The sequence below is a fragment of the Stegostoma tigrinum genome, chromosome 6 (genome assembly GCF_030684315.1).
Source record: "Stegostoma tigrinum isolate sSteTig4 chromosome 6, sSteTig4.hap1, whole genome shotgun sequence".
NCBI classification, from domain to species: Eukaryota; Metazoa; Chordata; class Chondrichthyes; order Orectolobiformes; family Stegostomatidae; genus Stegostoma; species Stegostoma tigrinum.
In genome coordinates this window covers 88126159-88145725 of record NC_081359.1, presented here as the reverse complement: position 1 = coordinate 88145725, position 19567 = coordinate 88126159, and the positions used below count along the sequence as shown (strand labels likewise).

At 41.7% G+C, this 19567-nt stretch overlaps 2 protein-coding genes across 3 annotated transcripts in view; one reads left to right on the top strand and one right to left on the bottom strand.

Annotated features, from left to right (window-relative positions):
• LOC125453199 (mitochondrial ornithine transporter 1-like) overlaps positions 1 to 4024 on the bottom strand; it is a 60326-nt gene extending 56302 nt beyond the window's left edge. The window contains exon 1 of one of the 2 annotated variants that reach the window (XM_048532446.1): positions 3922 to 4024. The gene's annotated coding sequence lies outside the window, so the exon portion shown is untranslated. The remainder of the gene's footprint in view (positions 1 to 3921) is intronic. The other variant, XM_048532445.2, reaches the window with a different exon arrangement.
• The window catches only part of mrps31 (mitochondrial ribosomal protein S31), a 28555-nt gene continuing 12715 nt past the window's right edge, over positions 3728 to 19567 (top strand). Inside the window, exons 1-3 of the mRNA XM_048533340.2 lie at positions 3728 to 4195; positions 10904 to 11212; positions 11987 to 12145. Of these exons, the coding sequence (XP_048389297.2) occupies positions 4125 to 4195; positions 10904 to 11212; positions 11987 to 12145 (539 nt within the window). The 5' untranslated portion in view covers positions 3728 to 4124. The remainder of the gene's footprint in view (positions 4196 to 10903; positions 11213 to 11986; positions 12146 to 19567) is intronic.

Below are 19567 nucleotides of genomic sequence, written 5' to 3'. Positions count from 1 at the left end.
AAAATTAAGACCGAGTTAATCACAGATCAACTTCAGTTCGGGGAAAGTCGATTAAGTTGTCGAACACTGAAATATCCAGAAGCCACCACCAAAGGAGGCCTCCACATCATTGAGACCTTCACGCCAGGACAAAGACTGCCAATCCCCTGGAGCACCCCCCCACCCAGCCAAGACTGCCCTTCTAGGATGAGGCTGCCACAACAGGAGACTGCTGCATCAGGCTGAAACCGCCACACTGGGCTGGATGCCTCCTCTTCGCTGGGCCCGGGCTGGGAGAAGATGCCGTCCGCTGAAGAAGTTTAAAGAAGGTATGATAATAAATGGAAACTGTAGGAAAAAGCAGTAAAAGGAAAATGTAAAACCTGGATGGAGTGGATGGGCTCCTGGGCTGAGGATCCTGCAAGCCACATTACGATACTGCCGTCATCCCACTTCAAGATTGGTTGGTGAGGCGGCAGGAACTGTTGACTGTCATCTTTAGTTAGCTGATAAAACATTCAAGGCCAGATACGTAAACTCTGATTGGTCAGAGTGTTGCCATGGGGAATGTGCCAAGGGTTGGCAGCCTTCATGATCTTATCCTCAATGAGAAGGTGCAATATCTTGATGAACTGCAGTTTCCTGTTCATCAATAAAGCAACATGAGACAGCTAGCTTCACCTGTTGTTAAAATTTTTGAGATACCTTCTCCCTGCTTTTCAAGAAATCTGAGAAGCGGGATTATGTTCGGCATGGACTGGTTGGATTGAAGGGTCTGTTTCTGTACTGTATGACTCTACAAGACTGGGTGTTGTTTAGGGCAAAAAGTAGTGGATCTATTCCTAAATTGGTGAGATTTGCAGCAAGTATATACAGTGAATATCCTTATGAGTGTAAGGTTTGTCTTTGTGTCTTTTGTTTTAAGCAATGTCTAAATATTATTGAAGTGTGCCTCTAGTGCTGCACATTCTGGTCTCACTGACTACTGTTGTTAACATTGTTTTTAAAAAGAGGAGTAACATTTGTTAAAAAGAGGAACAATGTTGATCACCTCAATCTCTCCACCCTTCTCACTCACTCCAACCTCTTCCCCAACGGAGCATGCATCCCTCTGCTCCCTAACCTACTATCAAACCTGCGGCCAAGATGGGTGCAGTAGGGGTATGGCACACTGCCTTTACATGATTGAGGTAAGGTGCTAACTCTCTGACACTTCCTACAACTGCCCCCTCGATTATGACCCCCACCCCAAATGCCAAACCATCATCTCGCAGACCATTCATAATCTCATCACCCACAGCCTCCAATTCATTGTTCACCAACCCTACACCACCTGTTTCTATCTCCTTCCCAAAATCCACAAACCTGACTGTCCTGGCCGACCCATTGTCTCTGCCTGCTCCTGCCTCACTGAACTTATCTCCGCTTACCTTGACACTATTCTCTCCCTCCGCAGTCCAGGAACTTTTCACCTATGTCCGGGTCACCACCCACAGCCTCCACCTCCTCCAAGACTTCAAATTTCCTGGCCCCCAACACCTCAACTTTACTACGGACATCCAATCCCTGTACATTTGTATCCCCCACGCAGATGGCCTAAAAGCACTCGGCTTGCTCCTCTCTCGCAGGCCCAACCAGTCCCCCTCCATCAACACCCTCATCCATTTAACAGAACTTGTCCTTACTTCAAGGACTGCAACTTTCCTCCTCCAGTGATCAAAAATGCCCTCGACCACATTTCTTGCATTTTCTGCGCTTCTGCCCTCTCCAACCAAAGTAAAAACAAAATTCCCCTTGCACTCACATATACCTCACCGACTTCTCCATCTAGCACATCATTCTCAGCCATTTCTGCCACCTACAATCCTATCCTACAACCAAAGAGATATTTCCCTCACTACCCCTATCTGCCTTTCACAGGGACCGCTCTCTCCATGACTCCCTTGTCCGCTACACACTCCCCACTAACCCCACCAATCTGGCATCTTTCCCTGCAACCGCAAGTGCTACACCTGCCCCTACATCTCCCCCCTCACCTCCATTCAAGGCCCAAAGCAAATCTTTCATATCTGACAGGGGTTCACCTTCACATCCACCAACTTGGTCTACTGTATCCATTGCTCCCAATGCGGCCTCCTGTACATCAGTGAAATCAAGCATAGACTCAGAGACTGTTTCGTAGAGCATCGGCGCTCTCTACGTGAAAAACGACATCATCTTCTGGTCACCAACCATTTTAACTCCCCCTCCCACTCCCCTGGTGACATGTCCATCCTGGGACTCCTCCAGTGTCACAATGGCACCACAAACAAACTGGAGGAGCAGCACCTTATATTCAGCCTTGGCAGCCTACAGCTCAGTGGCCTGAACATAGAATTTACAGGTTTATTCACAGTTTGAAGAACCTTCGGCTTCCTTCCTTCTTTTCCCACCTCCTTGACCTAACGCAACCCATCCTTCTTCTCTCCCACCCTCACCTCACTGACCAATCCCCGCCACTCCCTACCTGCACTCACCTATCACTATCCCACTGACCTTCCTCAGCCACAGCCCTCCTCTATTAATTTCCCCAGCTCCCTTCCCCTTCCTGAAGAAGGGTCCTGACCTGAAATGTCAGCTTTCCTGCTCTTCTGATGCTGCCTGTCCTGCTGTGTTCATCCAGCTCCACACTGTTATCTCTGACTCCAGCATCGGCAGCTCTTGTTACCTCTGAGTAACATTTGTTTTGTACTCAAGTCTGTAGGCGCCTCTGATTTTCACAGATGTCAGGGCATTTGTGCCAGAGTTTATTCAATTCACGTCCTCATTTTTGTGTTACATGAGGTTAAGTCTGTGTGACAGGCCGGAGACATTATATACATCATCATAACAAGTCATGGATTGTTATAACTCGCAATCTTGTGGCAAGACCATGTTTCTTAAATAAATAAATTAATATTTTCCTCACCTCAGCAGGTTCTTATTTGTCATAGCACAATAAGACCAAAATTACTTCACCAGCTTCAAAACCTCCCCTTCCCCCACCGCATCCCTAAACCAGCCCAGTTTGTCCCCTTCCCCCACTGCACCACACAACCAGCCCAGCTCGTCCCCTCCCCCCACTACATCCCAAAACCAGCCCAGCTTGTCTCTGCCTCCCTAACCTGTTCTCCCTCTCACCCATCCCTTCATCCCTCCCCCAAGCCGCACCTCCATTTCCTACCTACTAACCTCATCCCACCTCCTTGACCTGTCCGTCTTCCCTGGACTGACCTATCCCCTCCCTACCTCCCCACCTATACTCTCTCCAGCTATTTTCTTTACTCTCCATCTTCGGTCTGCCTCCCCCTCTCTCCCTATTTATTCCAGTTCCCTCCCCCCATCCCCCTCTCTGATGAAGGGTCCAGGCCCGAAACGTCAGCTTTTGTGGTCCTGAGATGCTGCTTGGCCTGCTGTGTTCATCCAGCCTCACATTTCATTGTCTAAGACCAAAATTATAATTGTTTAAGATGCAACTGCAGATCCTTAAGAAAATCAGAGATTTGTTTTACTATGTTGCAACCATGTAGAATATTACACTAATTGCCCTTAAAATTTCCTAATTCTTTGTTGTCCTTGTCTAATCTACAAGTTATTTTATACATCATGTTACAAAACAAAAAGATCAAATATTTGATTTAACGTTTGATTGAGGGAAAGGCAATGGATTAAATGTCACGTGATTGACCATCACACGGACCGGGTCATGTGATCAAATCTCCAGGGATACAGTAAAACTGGAGTTAACATCCCTAAAACATAACATTTGCATTTGAGCATTTTACCATTCTCCAACTGTATTTAAAACATCATTTTCAGCGCAAGCTCTAATGGGTGCCTAAATAACCCAAGCCCTCGGCGTTTAAAACTAATTGTGAGAAAACCTTTTCAAGACGTGACAAAAGATGAAATAAAGAGAAATACCGGCAGTTTGAGGCAACATATATTTCTGAACAGCATGTAGACTCCTTGAAGGTGAATCTTCAGACGTGGCAACCGCGGAGCCGGAACGACAGGCGGGGAGCACTCGTTGCCTGGAAGGAAGCTATTTCGGTCTGGCACAGCTGAAAGGCGGCGGTGTAACCAGCTGCGCTCCGGGTGGCGTGCGGCCTCCATTGCGCCAAGGGATGCAGCGGGTGGTGGAGGCGGCGTTGGACGTTCTGCTGAAAGCCGGGCTGACCGGGAGGGAGGCCTGCGGGTGAGTATCTTTAACAGATACAGAGCTGGTGAATGGAGATCTGTTTCAGGGCTGAGCAAAAAAAAACAAAACCCCAGAAATTGCTGAATAAAAAATGCTGTGTTCTGAAGGAGTCCATGAAAAGTTCTGAGGAAGGGTCACTGGACCCGAAACGTTAATTCTGTTTTGTCCGCCACAGATGCTGCCAGACCCGCTGAGTTTTGCCAGCAACTTTGTTTTTGTTCAATGAAAAGTACACTCTGACTTCTCTGCACAAATGCTGCCAGACCTGCTGAGATTTTTCCATCAACTTATATTTTTGGTTCCAATTTCTATTATCCGCAGTTCTTTCGGATTTCTGTTTCGGGGCTTTCCTAACTAAGTGTTTTACTCCCCACTGCTCGTGGCCCTAATCAACTCTGCTCATCAAGCCAGGATTGTTCCCGAACAAATATTTCCATATGCGTCTTGGCATCGTTGTATCAAGGGTCACAACGGCTCAGATTCCCACCGCATTATCTTTGGTATGAAATTCCCTGCTTAATTGTGGTAGCACTATTGCCCTGACACAAAGCTGGGTGGGGATTACAGATGAGGCACGTCGTGGATAAATGTGAAATTACCCACTTTGGTAGCAAAATGGCAATAGATTGGAAAGGGGGAGGTACAATGAGACCTGGGTGGCATTGTACATAAGTTGCTGAAGTTGTGTGTGCAGGTGCAACAGGTGATGAAGAAGGTAACTGGTGTTTGTTAGCTTTCATAGCAATAGGATTGAAGTACACGTCTTGCTGCAATTGTGAGGGGTCTTGGTAAGACCACACCTGGAGTGAGTACTGGTCTCCTTACCTGAAGAAGGATGTTCTGACCATGAAGGTGGGACTAACTTATGAAGAAAGACTGGATTAGTTAGGACTACTCCATTGAATTTAAGAGAATATGGGGAGATCCCATTGAAAACTGGGAAATCCCAACAGACCTTGACTGGGTAGATGCAGAAAGGATGTTCCTGATGACCAGGATCACAGTCTGAGAGTACGAGATTGGTGATTGAAGACTGAGATGAGGTGAAACGTCTTCACTCAAGGAATGGTAACCCAGTAGAATCCTCTATTGTAGAAAGCAGTTGAGGCCAAAACATTGTATGTTTTTAGAAAGGAGTAAAGTATTGTTCTTGAGCTAAAGGAATCAAAGGATTTGGGAGAAAATGTGATAAAGGATACTAAGTTGGATGATCAGCCATGATCATATTGAATGATAGAGTAGGTTTGAAAGGCCAAGAAAGAGTGTGAAGTACTAAGTCTGAAACAGAATGGCCATTTGCTCCATTGAGTGAATGTGATTTAAGGATGGAATCGGTTTCATCCAGGAACAGGATTGATGGACTGCAGCTCAAGCTTGCTGAAACCCCAAGCCAAGGTCTCCTCAGAATCACCTATAAATGGTGTGAAGAGATCTGCCCCATGGGTCGACAGGAAAGAACACCAGCAGCCGGAGGCTGCAGCCTTCACCAGTGTGGTCTTTGCAAATCCTGGGAACCCATGGCACGATGAGGGTTCACCCCCAACCCCTCAAATGTCTGTGGGTACAGCACCAGCCACTCCATACTCAGTCTCAGTTTCAATTTGACTTAATCCAGGCCATCAGTTTGATCACAATGGATAGGTTTGAAGTCAATCCGATGCTGCTTCTCAGCCAGGAAGGCTGCAACAATTGCTTCACAGAAGTCTGCAAAAGTGATTTGTTTGTTAACTGTCCCTGTTTTTGATATTTCTGTTAGAATGTTGTGGGTTTCAATCCCACTCCTGGATTTTTGTGTGAATGTCCAAATTGACACTCCAGTGCATTAGTGGTGGAGTGTTGCATTTTCACATTTTCATTACAGGGTTAATTCGAAGTCCTGTTGGCTTTCCCTGCACTGCTCAAAATTGAGCCCTTGATCAACTATCACTAAAATAAATTGTTTGTGGTAGCACGTGCAAATTACCTCACTTTTTTTACGTGTACTTCAAAGGTGCGTTCATGGACTGTGAAGTACTTTGTCATTTGCTGAGGACCATGAACCATGAAAAGTGCTTTACAAATATAAATCCTCTTAGTTCCTAGGAAAATGTAGCATGAACAACACATGGATTCTATCTGCAAATGTAGACTGTTTAGTGTGTGTTGCTACAAATGTCTTGGGTGGCATGGTGGCTCAGTGGTTAGCACTGCAGCCTCACAGCGCCAGGAACCCGGGTTCAATTCCAGCCTCGAGTGACTGCCTGTGTGGAGTTTGTACATTCTCCCCGTGTCTGCGTGGGTTTCCTCCGGGTGCTCCAGTTTCCTCCCACAGTCCAAAGGTGTGCAGGCTAGGTGGATTGGCCATGCTAAATTGCCCACAGTGTTCAGGGATGTGTGGGTTATAGGGGGATGGGTCTGGGTGGGATTCTTCAAGGGGCGGTGTGGACTTGTTGGGCCGAAGGGCCTGTTTCCACACTGTAGGGAACCTAATAAAGAATATATAATCTCCAGCATGAAAGTTTATTGTAATAAAATGGTGTGATGGGTTTAGATATGGTTGAGAATTTAAACAAAAGCAGACTTTAAGAGAATGTAAAGCATGCCATAACCATACATTGCTAGTAATATATAGGAAGATAAATCATTGTTTAACTTAGACCTCATCCATGAAATTCTTAATTATGATCAGGTGAAATTGCTAATTTTAGTTTTACCAATACAAAGGATTTCAGAGCAGCCTTGTTTTAATGGAGTGCTTGGGCCATTAAAAGAAATGGCTAATGAGATAATTGATGCATTGGTTTTAATTTTTCAAAATTCGCTTGCTTCAGGGTAGATCCAATTGATTGGAAAATAGTACATTCTCTTCAGAAAAGGACATAAAAGCAGGAAAGTATAAGCCAGTTATCTTAATACTTGTCATAGGGAGGCCTCTAGAAACAATTTTAAAAGATGTTTTAGCATGGCACTTAGAGAAGTTAATGTAATCCAGCAGAGGCAGCCTGAGTTTTGTGAAAGGAAGATTGCATTGTAACCAATTTGTTGTCCTCGGTTCAAAGATAGACTCAAGAACCTTACACCAGAGCGGTGGTTTGAGTGCCTGCCCTTAGGATCAAGGTTACATTTAACGGAGTTGGCATGAAGGACTAGCAAAACTGGAGTCGATAGGAATCAGCACTGGGGACGTGGTGGTTCAAGTTGGAGTCATAACCAATATTCCCTCTAATTTTTAGTTCCTGCATGGATGAGTTCTGTGTGCAATATATTTGAGGCGGCATTGTTTAGGGAGATGAAGGTGAATGAACCCCTAGGAAACAGTGATATAATATGATAATATTTACTCTGCAGTTTGAGAGGGAGAACATTGAATCTGATGTAATAGTTACCTTTACTCAATTGTAATACTATAAAGATATGAGTCAAGAGCTGGCCAGAGTTGATTAGAAGGGAATCCTAGTAAGAAAGACAGTGGAGCAGCAATGGCAATAGTTTCTGGGAATAATTCACAATGCACGGCAGAAATTCACCCCCAGGAAGAAGGAACATATTAAGGGGAGGTTGAGGCAACCATGGCTGACAAGGGAAGTCAGGGACTGCATAAAAGCAAAAGGTGGGGGGGGGGAATACAATGTGGTGAAGAATTTGAGAAGCCTTTTGAAAACCAGCAGAGGATAATTAAAGCAATAAGCGGGGAAGAAGATGAAATGAGAGCGAGCTGTCTAGTAACATAAAAGAATATTTCAAAAGTTTGTTCAACTACCTGAAGGGTATGAGAGGGGCAAGAGTGGACATTGGACTGCTGGAACATAAGGCTAGAGAAGTAGTAATGGGGAACAATGAAGTGGAGGATCTGTATTGGTATTTTGCATCAGTTTCCACAGTAGAGGACACCAGCAGCACACCAGAACTTCAAGAAAATCAAGGGGTAGAGGTGAGTGTAGTGGCCATTACTAAGAAGGTGCTGAGGAAGCTGAAAAGTCAGAAAGCAGATAAATCATCCGGACTGGATGGACTACACTCCAGAGTTCTGAAGGAGATAGCTGAGGAGATTGTAGAGGCCTTGGTGGTGATCTTTCTTTCAGGAATTACTGGATTCAAAAGGGTCCCAGAAGACTGGAAAGTGGTTCATGTAACATCCTTATTTAAGTAAGGAGGGAGATAGAAGACAAGAAACTATAGGCTGGTTAGCCTCACCTTTATTGTTGGTACAATTTTAGAGTCTGCTATTAAGGATGAGATTGCAGAGTACATGGTGAAATAGAGCTGAGTCATCACAGTTTTGTCAAAGGGAGGTCATGCCTGACAAATCTGTTAGAATTCTTTGAGGCAGTAACAAACAAGTTAGACAAAAGAGAGCTAAGTAAGAGCCCGTGGTCTTAGGTGCAAGGTACTGGCATGGTTAGCAGATTGGCAGAAGGCAAGAGACCGTAGATAAAGGAGTCTTGTTCAAGATGGTAGCTGGTGATGAGTGTTTGTCCCTTGAGGTCAATGTTGGGACCACAGCTCCTCTTGTTGCATATTAACAATCCGGATGAAGGAACTGAAGGCAATTTTGAAGTTTGCAGATGACGTGAATGGGCGGGTAGTGTTGAAGAAGCATTGAGGCTACAGAAGACTTGCAAGTGCAATGTTAGCATGTATTTTGAGAGGCCTAGAATATAGGAGCAGAGACTAACTTGAGGCTGAATAAGGCTCTCGTCAACCCAAATTTGGAATATTGTGATCAGTTATGTCTAAAGGAAAATGAGCTGGCATTGGAGGGCGGTCCAGAGGAGGTTTACAAGAGTCGTTTTAGGAATGAAGAGCTTGTCATATGAGTTGTTGTTGTGGACCCTGGATTTTACTCAATGGAGTTTAAAAGGATGAGGGGGGGTTGGGGGATCTGATTCAAAATCCTGTAAATTTCAGAGGCCTGGATAGAATTGATGTAAAGATGTTTCCCCAGTAGGAGACAGTAGGACCTAAGGGCACAGCCTCGGGGTAAAGGGATGACCCTTTAGAACTGAGCTGAGGGAGAACTTCTTTAGCCAGGGGGTGGTGACTCTGGAATTCGCTGCTGCAGAGGGCTGTGGAGGCCAAGTCATTGAATGAAATTAAGTTAGGGATATGTAGGTTTTTGATTGGTAAGGGAATCAAGGGTTGCACGGGAAAGGCAGAATGAGGTTGAGAAACATATCAGCCGTGATCAAATGGCATAGCAGACCCGATAGGCTGATTGGCCTAATTCTGCTCCTGTATCTTATGGTCTCGTCTCTGATTTAAATATCCAACAGACTGGTGGTACGATGGCTCAGTGGTTAGCACTGCTGCTGCAGCACCAGGGACCCGGATTCAATTCCACCCTTGGGCGACTGTGTGGAGTTTGCACGTTCTTCCGTATTTTCTTGGGTTTCCTCCGGGTGCTCCGGTTTCCTCCCACAGTTCAAAAATGTGCTGGCTAGGTGAATTGGCAATGCTAAATTGCCCATAGTGTTCAGGGATGTGTGGATTATGTAGGTTTATAGGGGAATAGGCCTGGGTGGGATGCCCTGTTGGTCTTTGTGGACTTGTTGGGCTGAAGGGCCTGTTCACACACTGTAGGGATTCTGATGATTAAAACTCAACCTAACATACTATGAACAGCACGCTTTCAGTTTTGTTTTTGTTTTGCTGGGCCATTAATAGATTAAGCTTTTTACCGAGCAACCTTCTGATCCTAAATGCCTCAACTTAGATATTCTTCCATCTTCAGCATTCTTTTAAAACCTTTATAACTTTGTTATAAAGATCCCCCAACCCCCCCCTCATCCTTTTAAACTCCACTGAGTAAATTGTTTCTGTCCCTTTAAATGACAATCATTTATGGCACAAAAGGAGGCTTCTCAGCCCATCAATTCTATACCACAGTTTTCAGCATTGTGCCTTTGCACATATTGTCTTTCGATCTCTTCAACTAAAATGCATTGCTTCACTGTGCACCTTCTACTTGTGCTTCCATTCAGCTAGTCTAAGTTGTGACTTTTATTTTTTTAATCATCCTCACTGTTTACTACTGCTTTTTTATATCAACAAAATTTTATTCTGCATCTGAGATTGAATTCAATTATAAATAGCAAAAGAAAAGTGCTAGCGCTGACTATTCTTACCACCCTCCAGAATGAAAAACAATAATCTACTTTGACTTGCTGACCCTCTTTGTCAAATATGTTATTGAAATCTGTGTAGACAGAATCCATCCACGGTTTCCTCACTTCATAAAAAAAATCAGTTAGGTTAGTCAAGCATGATCTACCTTTTTCAAATCTCCTAGCTTTCCTTAATTAACTCACCTTTCAAAGTACTCTCTTTCACCTTGATTTATAGATTCTAAAATCTTACCCACTTCTGATGTTTACCTAACAGGGACATAGTGTCTAAGGCTGTCCTCACATCATTTCTTATATAAACATGTCACACTTGCTGCTGTCCAATTCCCTGGTATTTCTATATCTAGAGTTATCTAACATATTAAATATTATTCTGAAAGATTAGCACTTGGCTTGTCAAGGGATTTATTGCACTTCTTTACAGTTTGTTTTAATGCTAAAAGTATTTTTTTGCAAGTAATAGAATTCTGCTTTGTAATGCAATACTTTTTTGTGTTTTGTGATTGAGGTGGTGTGTGGGAAGAACTGTGAACTGTTTGTTTGTAATTCTTAAAAAAAAAGTCCTGTATATTAATGTTTGCTGTCATAATATGTCCTTTAGGTTCTGCAAGTTGACTAGAGCTGGTCAAAGAAATATCTTCACTTGTTCCGCTGTGCTCAAAGATGATGATTCTAAGCCGTGTTCTACACCTGGACAGCAGAAAGATTCCGAAGAGAAAATATCCTCTACAGCAGGGAAGAGTGACTTATTGAACCTAATTGGTGGTATGAAGGTAGAAGTCAGCTCAAAGAAAAAGTTCCAGGCATTGAGAACACAGCAACTAAACAATCAAGCGAAGGTTCAGCCAGAAGGTGTGGAGAGTGTATCCAGCATGTTTCAGAAAGCGAATAAAGACATCAAAAGTGAATGGTAAAAGATGATTAATATTAGAAAGTTTCAAAAGACTGTAAATCTAGTGGTGTTATGTAACAGATGTTGTCTGGGTCTTATCTACACAGTACTAAATAGTCTCAAAAGTTGAAACATGAGAAATTATGTCAAAAACATGTTTGATGGGAGAAGGGGTACTGTATTCGTGAGGTGACCACATTGATGTCAGGCATGGAGATTTCAGAAGCCATGGTACTGTTCTAAATTATTTTAAACATTTTGTCTGATTGGGTGTTGAAATAAATATAATCTGTAGTTTCATAGATCATACTTTGGAGAAGAGCGATACAGTGAGCACAAATCTATTCTGGAACTTCAGGTCCCACATGTATGTGTGAAAACTTCCACAATGCAATAGAAGCTACACCCATTATTGCAGCGTGCAAGTGTAATCTTTAAAGGGTTGGAAGGCCACCAACAACTGAGGATGTCTTAACTGAGCTAATCCTGTGTATGTTTGATATTCGTGTCTGCCTTCTTAACAAGACTGACTGGAAAACAGTCAGTCAAGAGGCAGGAGCCGTGACTGACTGACACATCCAATACTGGGATGTTGAGATGATTTGTAGTATTTCAGCTGCTTCCTCAATTGACATCAGGGTTGAATTCTTCTAGGCAAGAGATTTGTTCTGAAAGGAGCATTATTTGAAAATTTGGAAACCTTGTTCAGGCAAATTGCTGGTGTATGTTCTTGTCTTTTCCAAAACCTAATCTTGAAAATAAACTTTTCTTTGGACTTTTTATTCTTGTCAGTAAGAAGACGTTAAATCCGGACCTTGTTACAGCAGCTTCAGCAGTTGCATCTTCTATGCCCTACAACAAGAAACAGATTGAGTCAGAACTGCTTAAACAGCTCAGGAAGCATGAGATGGAAACTGAATCCCAGAAAAATGGAGATACCAGTAACATTGGGTAAGTTAGAGGTCAGTGGCATAGTTCAAGGCATTTATGTCTTGCTGTGTAAGTTGGAAAATAGTCTGTAGTTTGTCCTGAATTAAGTACTTTTGTCTGATTGGGTGTATACTTAATTTCCCCTCACCTGACCTCCCCTTTTTCGATCCCCTCGCGTTATTTCCTGTAGAGAGGTTGAACAAATGACCTGTTTCCATGTTTTTCTGAACATAAATTAGCTGTAACCTTGTATGGCCTCTGACTTCCTATTTTTGTAAAAACAAACCTTTCCTTCTGTGTGAAAAAGCATAAAATCCATTCACACCCAAGACTTGAATTTGAGCTGATTTGGAAACTGGGGGTGGGAGGCTTGATTCCTGCACCCTGTATTGCATTGATTGTTTTTTAGTGTTTTTGCTGTGTTGTGTAAAGGTTTAATTTATACTGTTGGATTTCTGAAGATTTAGGTGAATAATTTTGAAATGGTCTAAAAATGAAGTAGTAATCAGAAAATGGCAATTCATTCACATCTAGTTTGTCGTTATTTGTGTAGAACACAGGTTATCTTCTACCTTTTAATTTGCATTCAAAAGAAATTAAAACATTTTTTAAAAAGTATCAGTTTAACTATGTAAAAGCTGTGCTTTACTTTCTCATTGTCTTTGTTGCAAAAAAAAACTTTAATCAAAGAATAAAAATGAATACATTCAGTCCTCATTATCCACTGACTTCCTACCACAAATTTGTGTACTTGAGATCAGCATTGGACCCCATCTCAAATTTATCCCATTGCCTCATTCAGTCTGCCTTGTTAAACATCATGCAGAAGAGATGTTGGTGTTTCTTGTTATTTGTGGGATGTTAATGACCCTTTACCTCACTCTTAATAAGGACTTGGTGTCCTTGTATTCTAAATTCATTGATGGTATGTGAGCATTGCTGGCTGGACCAGCATTTACTGCCTGTCTCAAGTTGGCCTTGAGAAGGTGGTGGTAAGTTGCTGTCTTGAACTACTGTAGTCCAATTGCTGTAAGTAATGCAGTTTGGGAGGAAATGCTAAGATTCTGACCCAGCAATGCTGCAGACTTGGTAATATTTCCAAGTCAGGATGTTGAGTGGCTTGGTGGGAAGCCTGTAGGTGGTGATGTTCCCATATATCTCTGGCCCTTAACCTATCTATCATGTAGAAGGATTGGAAGGTGCAGTCTAAGGAGCTTATCCCTGCAGTGCATCTTGTAGATGGTAACATTGTTGCTTCTGAACATCAGTGGTGGAGGGGAGTGAATGTTTATGGATGTGGTACTAGGCTGCTCTGTCTTGGACAGTGTCAAGCTCTTTTTGTTGGAATTATACTCATCTAAGCAAATGAGTGTTCCACCGCACTCCTGACTTGTAGATGGTGCCTGTGCCTTGAGGAATCAGGAGGTAAGTTGCTTGCAGGATTCCTAGCCTTTGACCTACTCTTGCAGCCGCAGTGTATATATATATATGGATGCTCCAGTTGAGTTTTTAGTCAATGGTAATCATCAGAATGACGTTAGTGGGGAATTAATCTATGGTAATGCCATTGAATATCAAGAGGCGATGGTTATATTCACTTTTGTTGGAGGTGGTCATTGCCTGGCACTTCTGTGGTGTGAATATTATTTCCACGTGTAAACCCAAATGTCCCTTTTTTTTAAAAAAAAAGCAACAATGAAAATAAAAATGAGTGGATAAATTTAATTTATATTTATTCATACATGAGATGTGGTCATCATTGGCAGTGCCTGTATTTATTGCCCACTTTTAGTTGCCCCTGAGAAATTGGTAGAGTCACCTTCTTTTAAACTTCTGCCCATACCTAAAGTTCTGAGGTAGAGGCAAAGCTCAAAATGAAATTGTTTCCAAATAAAACTCTATTTAATAACTTCTGTAAAAGTTGTTGGAAATTTGGACTAAGAAGGTCATAAGTGTTGTGTACGGATAGATTGCTTGTGTTCTTTTGAATTGTCTGAAGTGAAAAGAACTGAACAAAAAACATGGAAAGCAGGAACAGAACATTTGACTGTAAGAGTGTAATGCAGATTGCACTGAATATGATTAAAATTTGCAAACAAGTTCTCTATATTCTGAGGAAGAAATGTAAGTTAATGAAGACTGAGTAAAAATAAAAGACAAGATCAGAACTGAAACTACTAGAACTGAAGCATGATTGCTAGTTTTCGTACATTTTACTGTAAAATAGTTTAGATTGCAAAATAAACTTTTTAAAAACCTTTTAAAATAACTTATTCCATTGAATGCAGCACCATCCATTTTTGCAGGCTGTGCCCAGAATGGTAGATGACAAGCAGCTACTTGAATGTTTCCAAGTCTGTAAAATTGCACTTATAAGAAAAATGGGTAGGCTGGAACTGCTTTTCCTTAGAAACTGAAAGAAATGTGGATGCTGTAAATCAGGAACAAAAACAAAGTTGCTGGAAAAGCTCAGCAGGTCTGGCGGCATCTGTGAAGGGAAAAACAGAGTTAACGCTTCGGGTCCGGTGGCCCTTCCTCGGAGGAACAGTTATACGGAAGGGCCACCGGATCCGAAACATTAACTCTTTTTTTTCCTTCACAGATGCTGCCACACCTGCTGAGCTTTTTCAGCAATTTTGTTTTTGTTTCTGGTTTTCCTTGGAATTGTGGGAGGGGGAGGTTGAGGGGAGATTGGATTGTATGATCCAGTGTTGTGAGGGGTATGGATAGAATGGTTGGGAAGGATCTGTTGCATTTAGTAGAGGTCAGTGTCTAAGGGACTAATTATAAAGCAAGATGCAGCGATGGGTGGGTGGCGGCAGTTTGTGATGTGCTCCTTAAGAGGCCCAGCAGAAGTGTGATGGGTCAATTGGCCTTTTCTATGTCATCATGATTGTCTTCCTATTGTGAGTTATGATTTGGGAGTGCAGGAATGGGAATGCATAGAAAATTGAACATGAGTGAATGTTTTTGTATTTTATAATTTTCTCCACCCACATGAATTAGTAACAGTAGAAACCATGGAAACCAATTCCCACATGCTTGGTCTAGCTTGATGTGTAGTACAGGGATATCCAAGGAAAAGATAGGGCATGTATTTGGGCACGGTGACGTTGCCAGAGGTGCTTTTTGAGCCCAAAATGGCACCCTGTGCTCTGTCATGCTCACTTCTGTGAATCGCACCAGATTCCATCCCAGTTAACATGCATGTCACTGACACATGATGGAAGTATGCATAAATCAAATCATTGTTAATTAGCAGCATAAGTGACTTGAAACGATCATGGATCAATGTACCATGCCAAATACTGTCTTGATCTTGCTAAATTCCTGCTCAGCAACAGGAAAAAAAAACCCATTCCATCCACTGGCACTAATGCTATTTGAAGGGATTGTGAACAATATAAAGGTTAGTTGCTAGTTGTATTCTAGTTACTACCATCCTGCACTTGTTAACTGCAACCTTGGAGCAGGGAAAGGACCACCAGTGGTTGTGAAGTGACAATGGTGATGAATTTGAATGCCCCAGGTTTCTTCTAGAATTGTGCTGAGATATTTGGCACATCTTCTAATTTGCTGACTAATCATACGTAAGAGATCACTGAAGCTATCTACTCCCAGAAAGCTACCCACATTTCATTCTCACTTTGCATGGACCAGCAGGCAAGGTGAGCACACAGCTCTAGGAGGATGGTAGGCTTGCCATGCCGCAGGGTGCTGTTGATTATGCACATATCACTAAGCATGCACTGCAATGGGAGTTCTACTCTCTCTAAATCCAGCGGGTGTGTGACTGTATGCAATTATCAGATTAATCTTGGAGACAGTCATGATGCTCTCATTCTGCTGTGGGAACTGTATTTGAATCACTACAGTAGATGAACTTATCAACTTGAAGTGTCAGCTGCTGAAAATTTAGCTCTTGACTCCAGTGCATAATCCATGTACCTGTAACATGGATGCAAAGAATTCCATGTGATGAAACACAGTATTGACTTGTTAAAAAGATATTTCTGTTGCTTGGGGCATTCTGAAGAAGCCAGGTGGTTACCATCGCCTGTCTACAGTGATTTGTTGTGATCTGCATGCTGCATTACATCAGCACTATGAGGGGACAAATCTGGCCACAAGGTCTATGGTGAGAAACTGAGGAGGAAGAGAAGAGGAGGAATGATAATACCAATAACTTGAACTCTAATTCTTACTTACAAATAGTCCCACATTTTTGACCTTCAGGTCTGCCACAACCAATTGCTGCAACTTTCCCAGCAACTTCTGCTTCTGATAAAAAAATTCATATCTTTGTTCTAAACAATGGTTCCTAATTTTTAAAGTGTTCCTAGTTTTTGACTCTCCCACAAGGGGAAATATCCTTCCAACACTCAGTGTCAAGATCAGTCAGGATTCTGTACACTTCAGTCAAGCGTGTCTGGAATCACTTGCAGTTTTGTTCCCTAAAGGACATTGGACCAGGTTTTTTTTTTAAATGAACCGTGGTCGTCATTAGTTTTTTAATTCAAGATTTTTATTGAATTCCAATTTCTCCATCTGCCATGACAGGATTTGAACCTGGTTCCCCAGATCATAATGAGGGTTTCTGGATTAATAGTCTAGTGATAATACCACTAGGCTATTGCTAGATGGTAATCCTTGTTCTTGTTTTCAAGAGCATTTCCAATTTAGGCCCCAGGATATGCGAGTCTGACTATGTAATGTGGTATTGATGAATTGGAGCATAAATGATCAGGGGTGGAAGACATAGATTTAATCCCAAACTTTAGTCCAATCTGAGCTAATCTGAAAGGGGAGTAACAGAAGCAATGTTGAAAAGTCAGATTGGTGCGTGTTATTATTTACTTGTATCCCTAGGTGACAGTGGGAGACATGTTAATTTCTGAATGCAGATTGATCCTTCATAATACAGGCTGCATAGGCAGACTTGAGAGTTTGGGATAAATTCTGATTTTTTTTTTTGAAATGATTGGACAATATTCCTACTTAGGAAATATTTAGACATGAGTAAGTTGAATTACTTTTCATTGTTAATCATTGCCTCAGGTTTTCCAAAGTGAAAGTTTGAGTGAAATTGATCTGGTGCTGGTACATGTTCTTGCTTGTGGACAGCAAGATATATTTTATTTAAATTAGAATATTATTATACCCTTTGGTTTGAAATGTTCCTTGCAACAGTTCGGATATTTTCTGGCCATTTTTGGGTTTTTTTCCCCTAAAGCCTGAATTAATTGCTTTTTAAACTTTCAGTTAACGTAACTACAAAAGAAACATGACGGTGGAGAACTGCGCATAGTGGGGTCCAAACTGAAGTCCTTTTATGCAGGACCTTTTTGATACTTATTGATTTGTGTAAATGTACTAAGTAGCTTTTATTTTAACATTTGTAAGCAGAGGTTGGAGAATTAGGCACTGGATGAGTTTTCACTGCAGTTTGGAAGAGTGGAGGGTAATTTGATTGAAGTGTATAGAATCCTGACTGATCTTGACACTGAGTGTTGGAAGGATATTTCCCCTTGTGGGAGAGTCAAAAACTTGGAACACTTTTAAAATTAGGAACCATTGTTTAGAACAAAGATATGAATTTTTTTATCACAAACAGAAGTTGCTGGGAAAGCTCTAGAGATCTGGCCGCATCTGTGGAGAAAGATCAGTTATCGTTTTGAATCCAGTGGCCCTTCTTCAGAACAACTAGGGGAAAAAGTGCATTAAAACCACCTGTGCAATTTAGGAGTTTTCTGCCTCAGATTTGGAAGCAGGCAGAGTCATTGGTATTTTTGAAGCAGAAGTAGATCCCTTTTAGGTGAGGGAATCAATAGATGGGAATGTGGAATTCACATCACAAATACAGTAGGCATAATTTTACTGAATGACAGTACAGGTTTGAAGGGCTGAATGGCCTATTTCTCTTAATTCATGTATTCATATATAACCCAAATTTTTAAGCAAAATCTGTGATAAGCTCTGAAATATTACTTTAAATAACAACAGTAACTTTGTAGATCTGTTATGGAAATCAGTCGTGAGATGCCAATCACCGGGGTCCAAATTTGTTTCAAATGTGACACGTGATTTGCCAAGTTTGTTTAAACAGTGTGTGTGCTCCTGAGATGCTGCTGGGCCTGCTGTGTTCATCCACCCTCACATTTTATTATCTTGGATTCTCCAGCATCTGCAGTTCCCATTATCTTTGTTTAATGCAGTCCTGGTTTTCACTAAGACCAGTGCAGAAAGGCAAATTAAAAATAGTTCAAAGCTGCATATAATATTTAGATGCTTTGTTTTAATTTTAATGATTCACATTACTCTAGTAAAGCAGAATCTAATTTGACATGCTCATTGAATACAATCTCCAGTACGCTACTATCAGTTTAGTTGAAGATCAGTTTCCAGTATCTGGCTTTATTAATACCATGTCCTGATTCATGTGACCATCTGTCACCAATAGTACACATAAACAACAACCAATTAAGTTGCTAATCCTAGTCAGGCCAGATTTCAGTGTCTTAAAGTGATGCGACAGAACAAATTAGTACATCCAACCTGAAAGACCTTTTAAAGAGCAGAGGTTTATTTTCCTTCAAAGTCAGTATATTCCAAAAGCATCCTCTGCTGTATTAATTCTTGTCCACTTGCTAGGAGAGTAAAATAATGTTCAGAGGGCATTTTGTTGTGCAATATTTTACCCAATATCAGATGATGGAAAAGTATTGAAAATGCATGCAGTTTTCTAATATTAGAAATAAAACTTTGACATAGTAGGAACTGCCAGCTGAGATAAGGTCGTTATGCATGCTTGAGGTGTATAATATGCAGTTGATATGCTGGTTGGGCGTGCTTCGATCTCGTAATTGCTAGACCTTTCTATGTAAAGTTGTATCTGTTTCAGATGTACTTTGTAGAGGAAAATCTTACCCTGAATTGGAATTCTTTTTGAAAAAGTGCCTTTCCTGCTAGATCATTCCATTGAATCAGTGAAATGCACATGTTGAGGATTTTCTATAGTAAATAGCAATAGCAAAGGCCAGACTGAAATCCTCCAGCCAATGTAAAATTGCAGATCCCTCTGAAGCAGCATTGGTGACTGGGGCTTCAAAATTTCCCAGTTTTTTTAAATACAGGTTTGGGCTCTCTCTTGGGTTGGTTCCAAGTTGTAACATTATGGCTTATTGTCAAGCTACTTTGGCTGCTCCCCGTCTTTTAAAAGCCTCTTTAAAAATTCAGATGAGGACAATATTTTCTTTCATAAAATGCAAGTATAATTTATCAAAAGTTAATGGCAACTTTTGTGTGCAGTCCTTTCAATGTTCAGACCGGTGAGAAGATAAAGTCCTTGCGTGGGGCTTAAATCCACAACCTGATAACATGTGTCTGAGCCAACTTAAAGCAATATGTTCCACTGTTCTTAACAGGAACACTCTTGTCGCTATT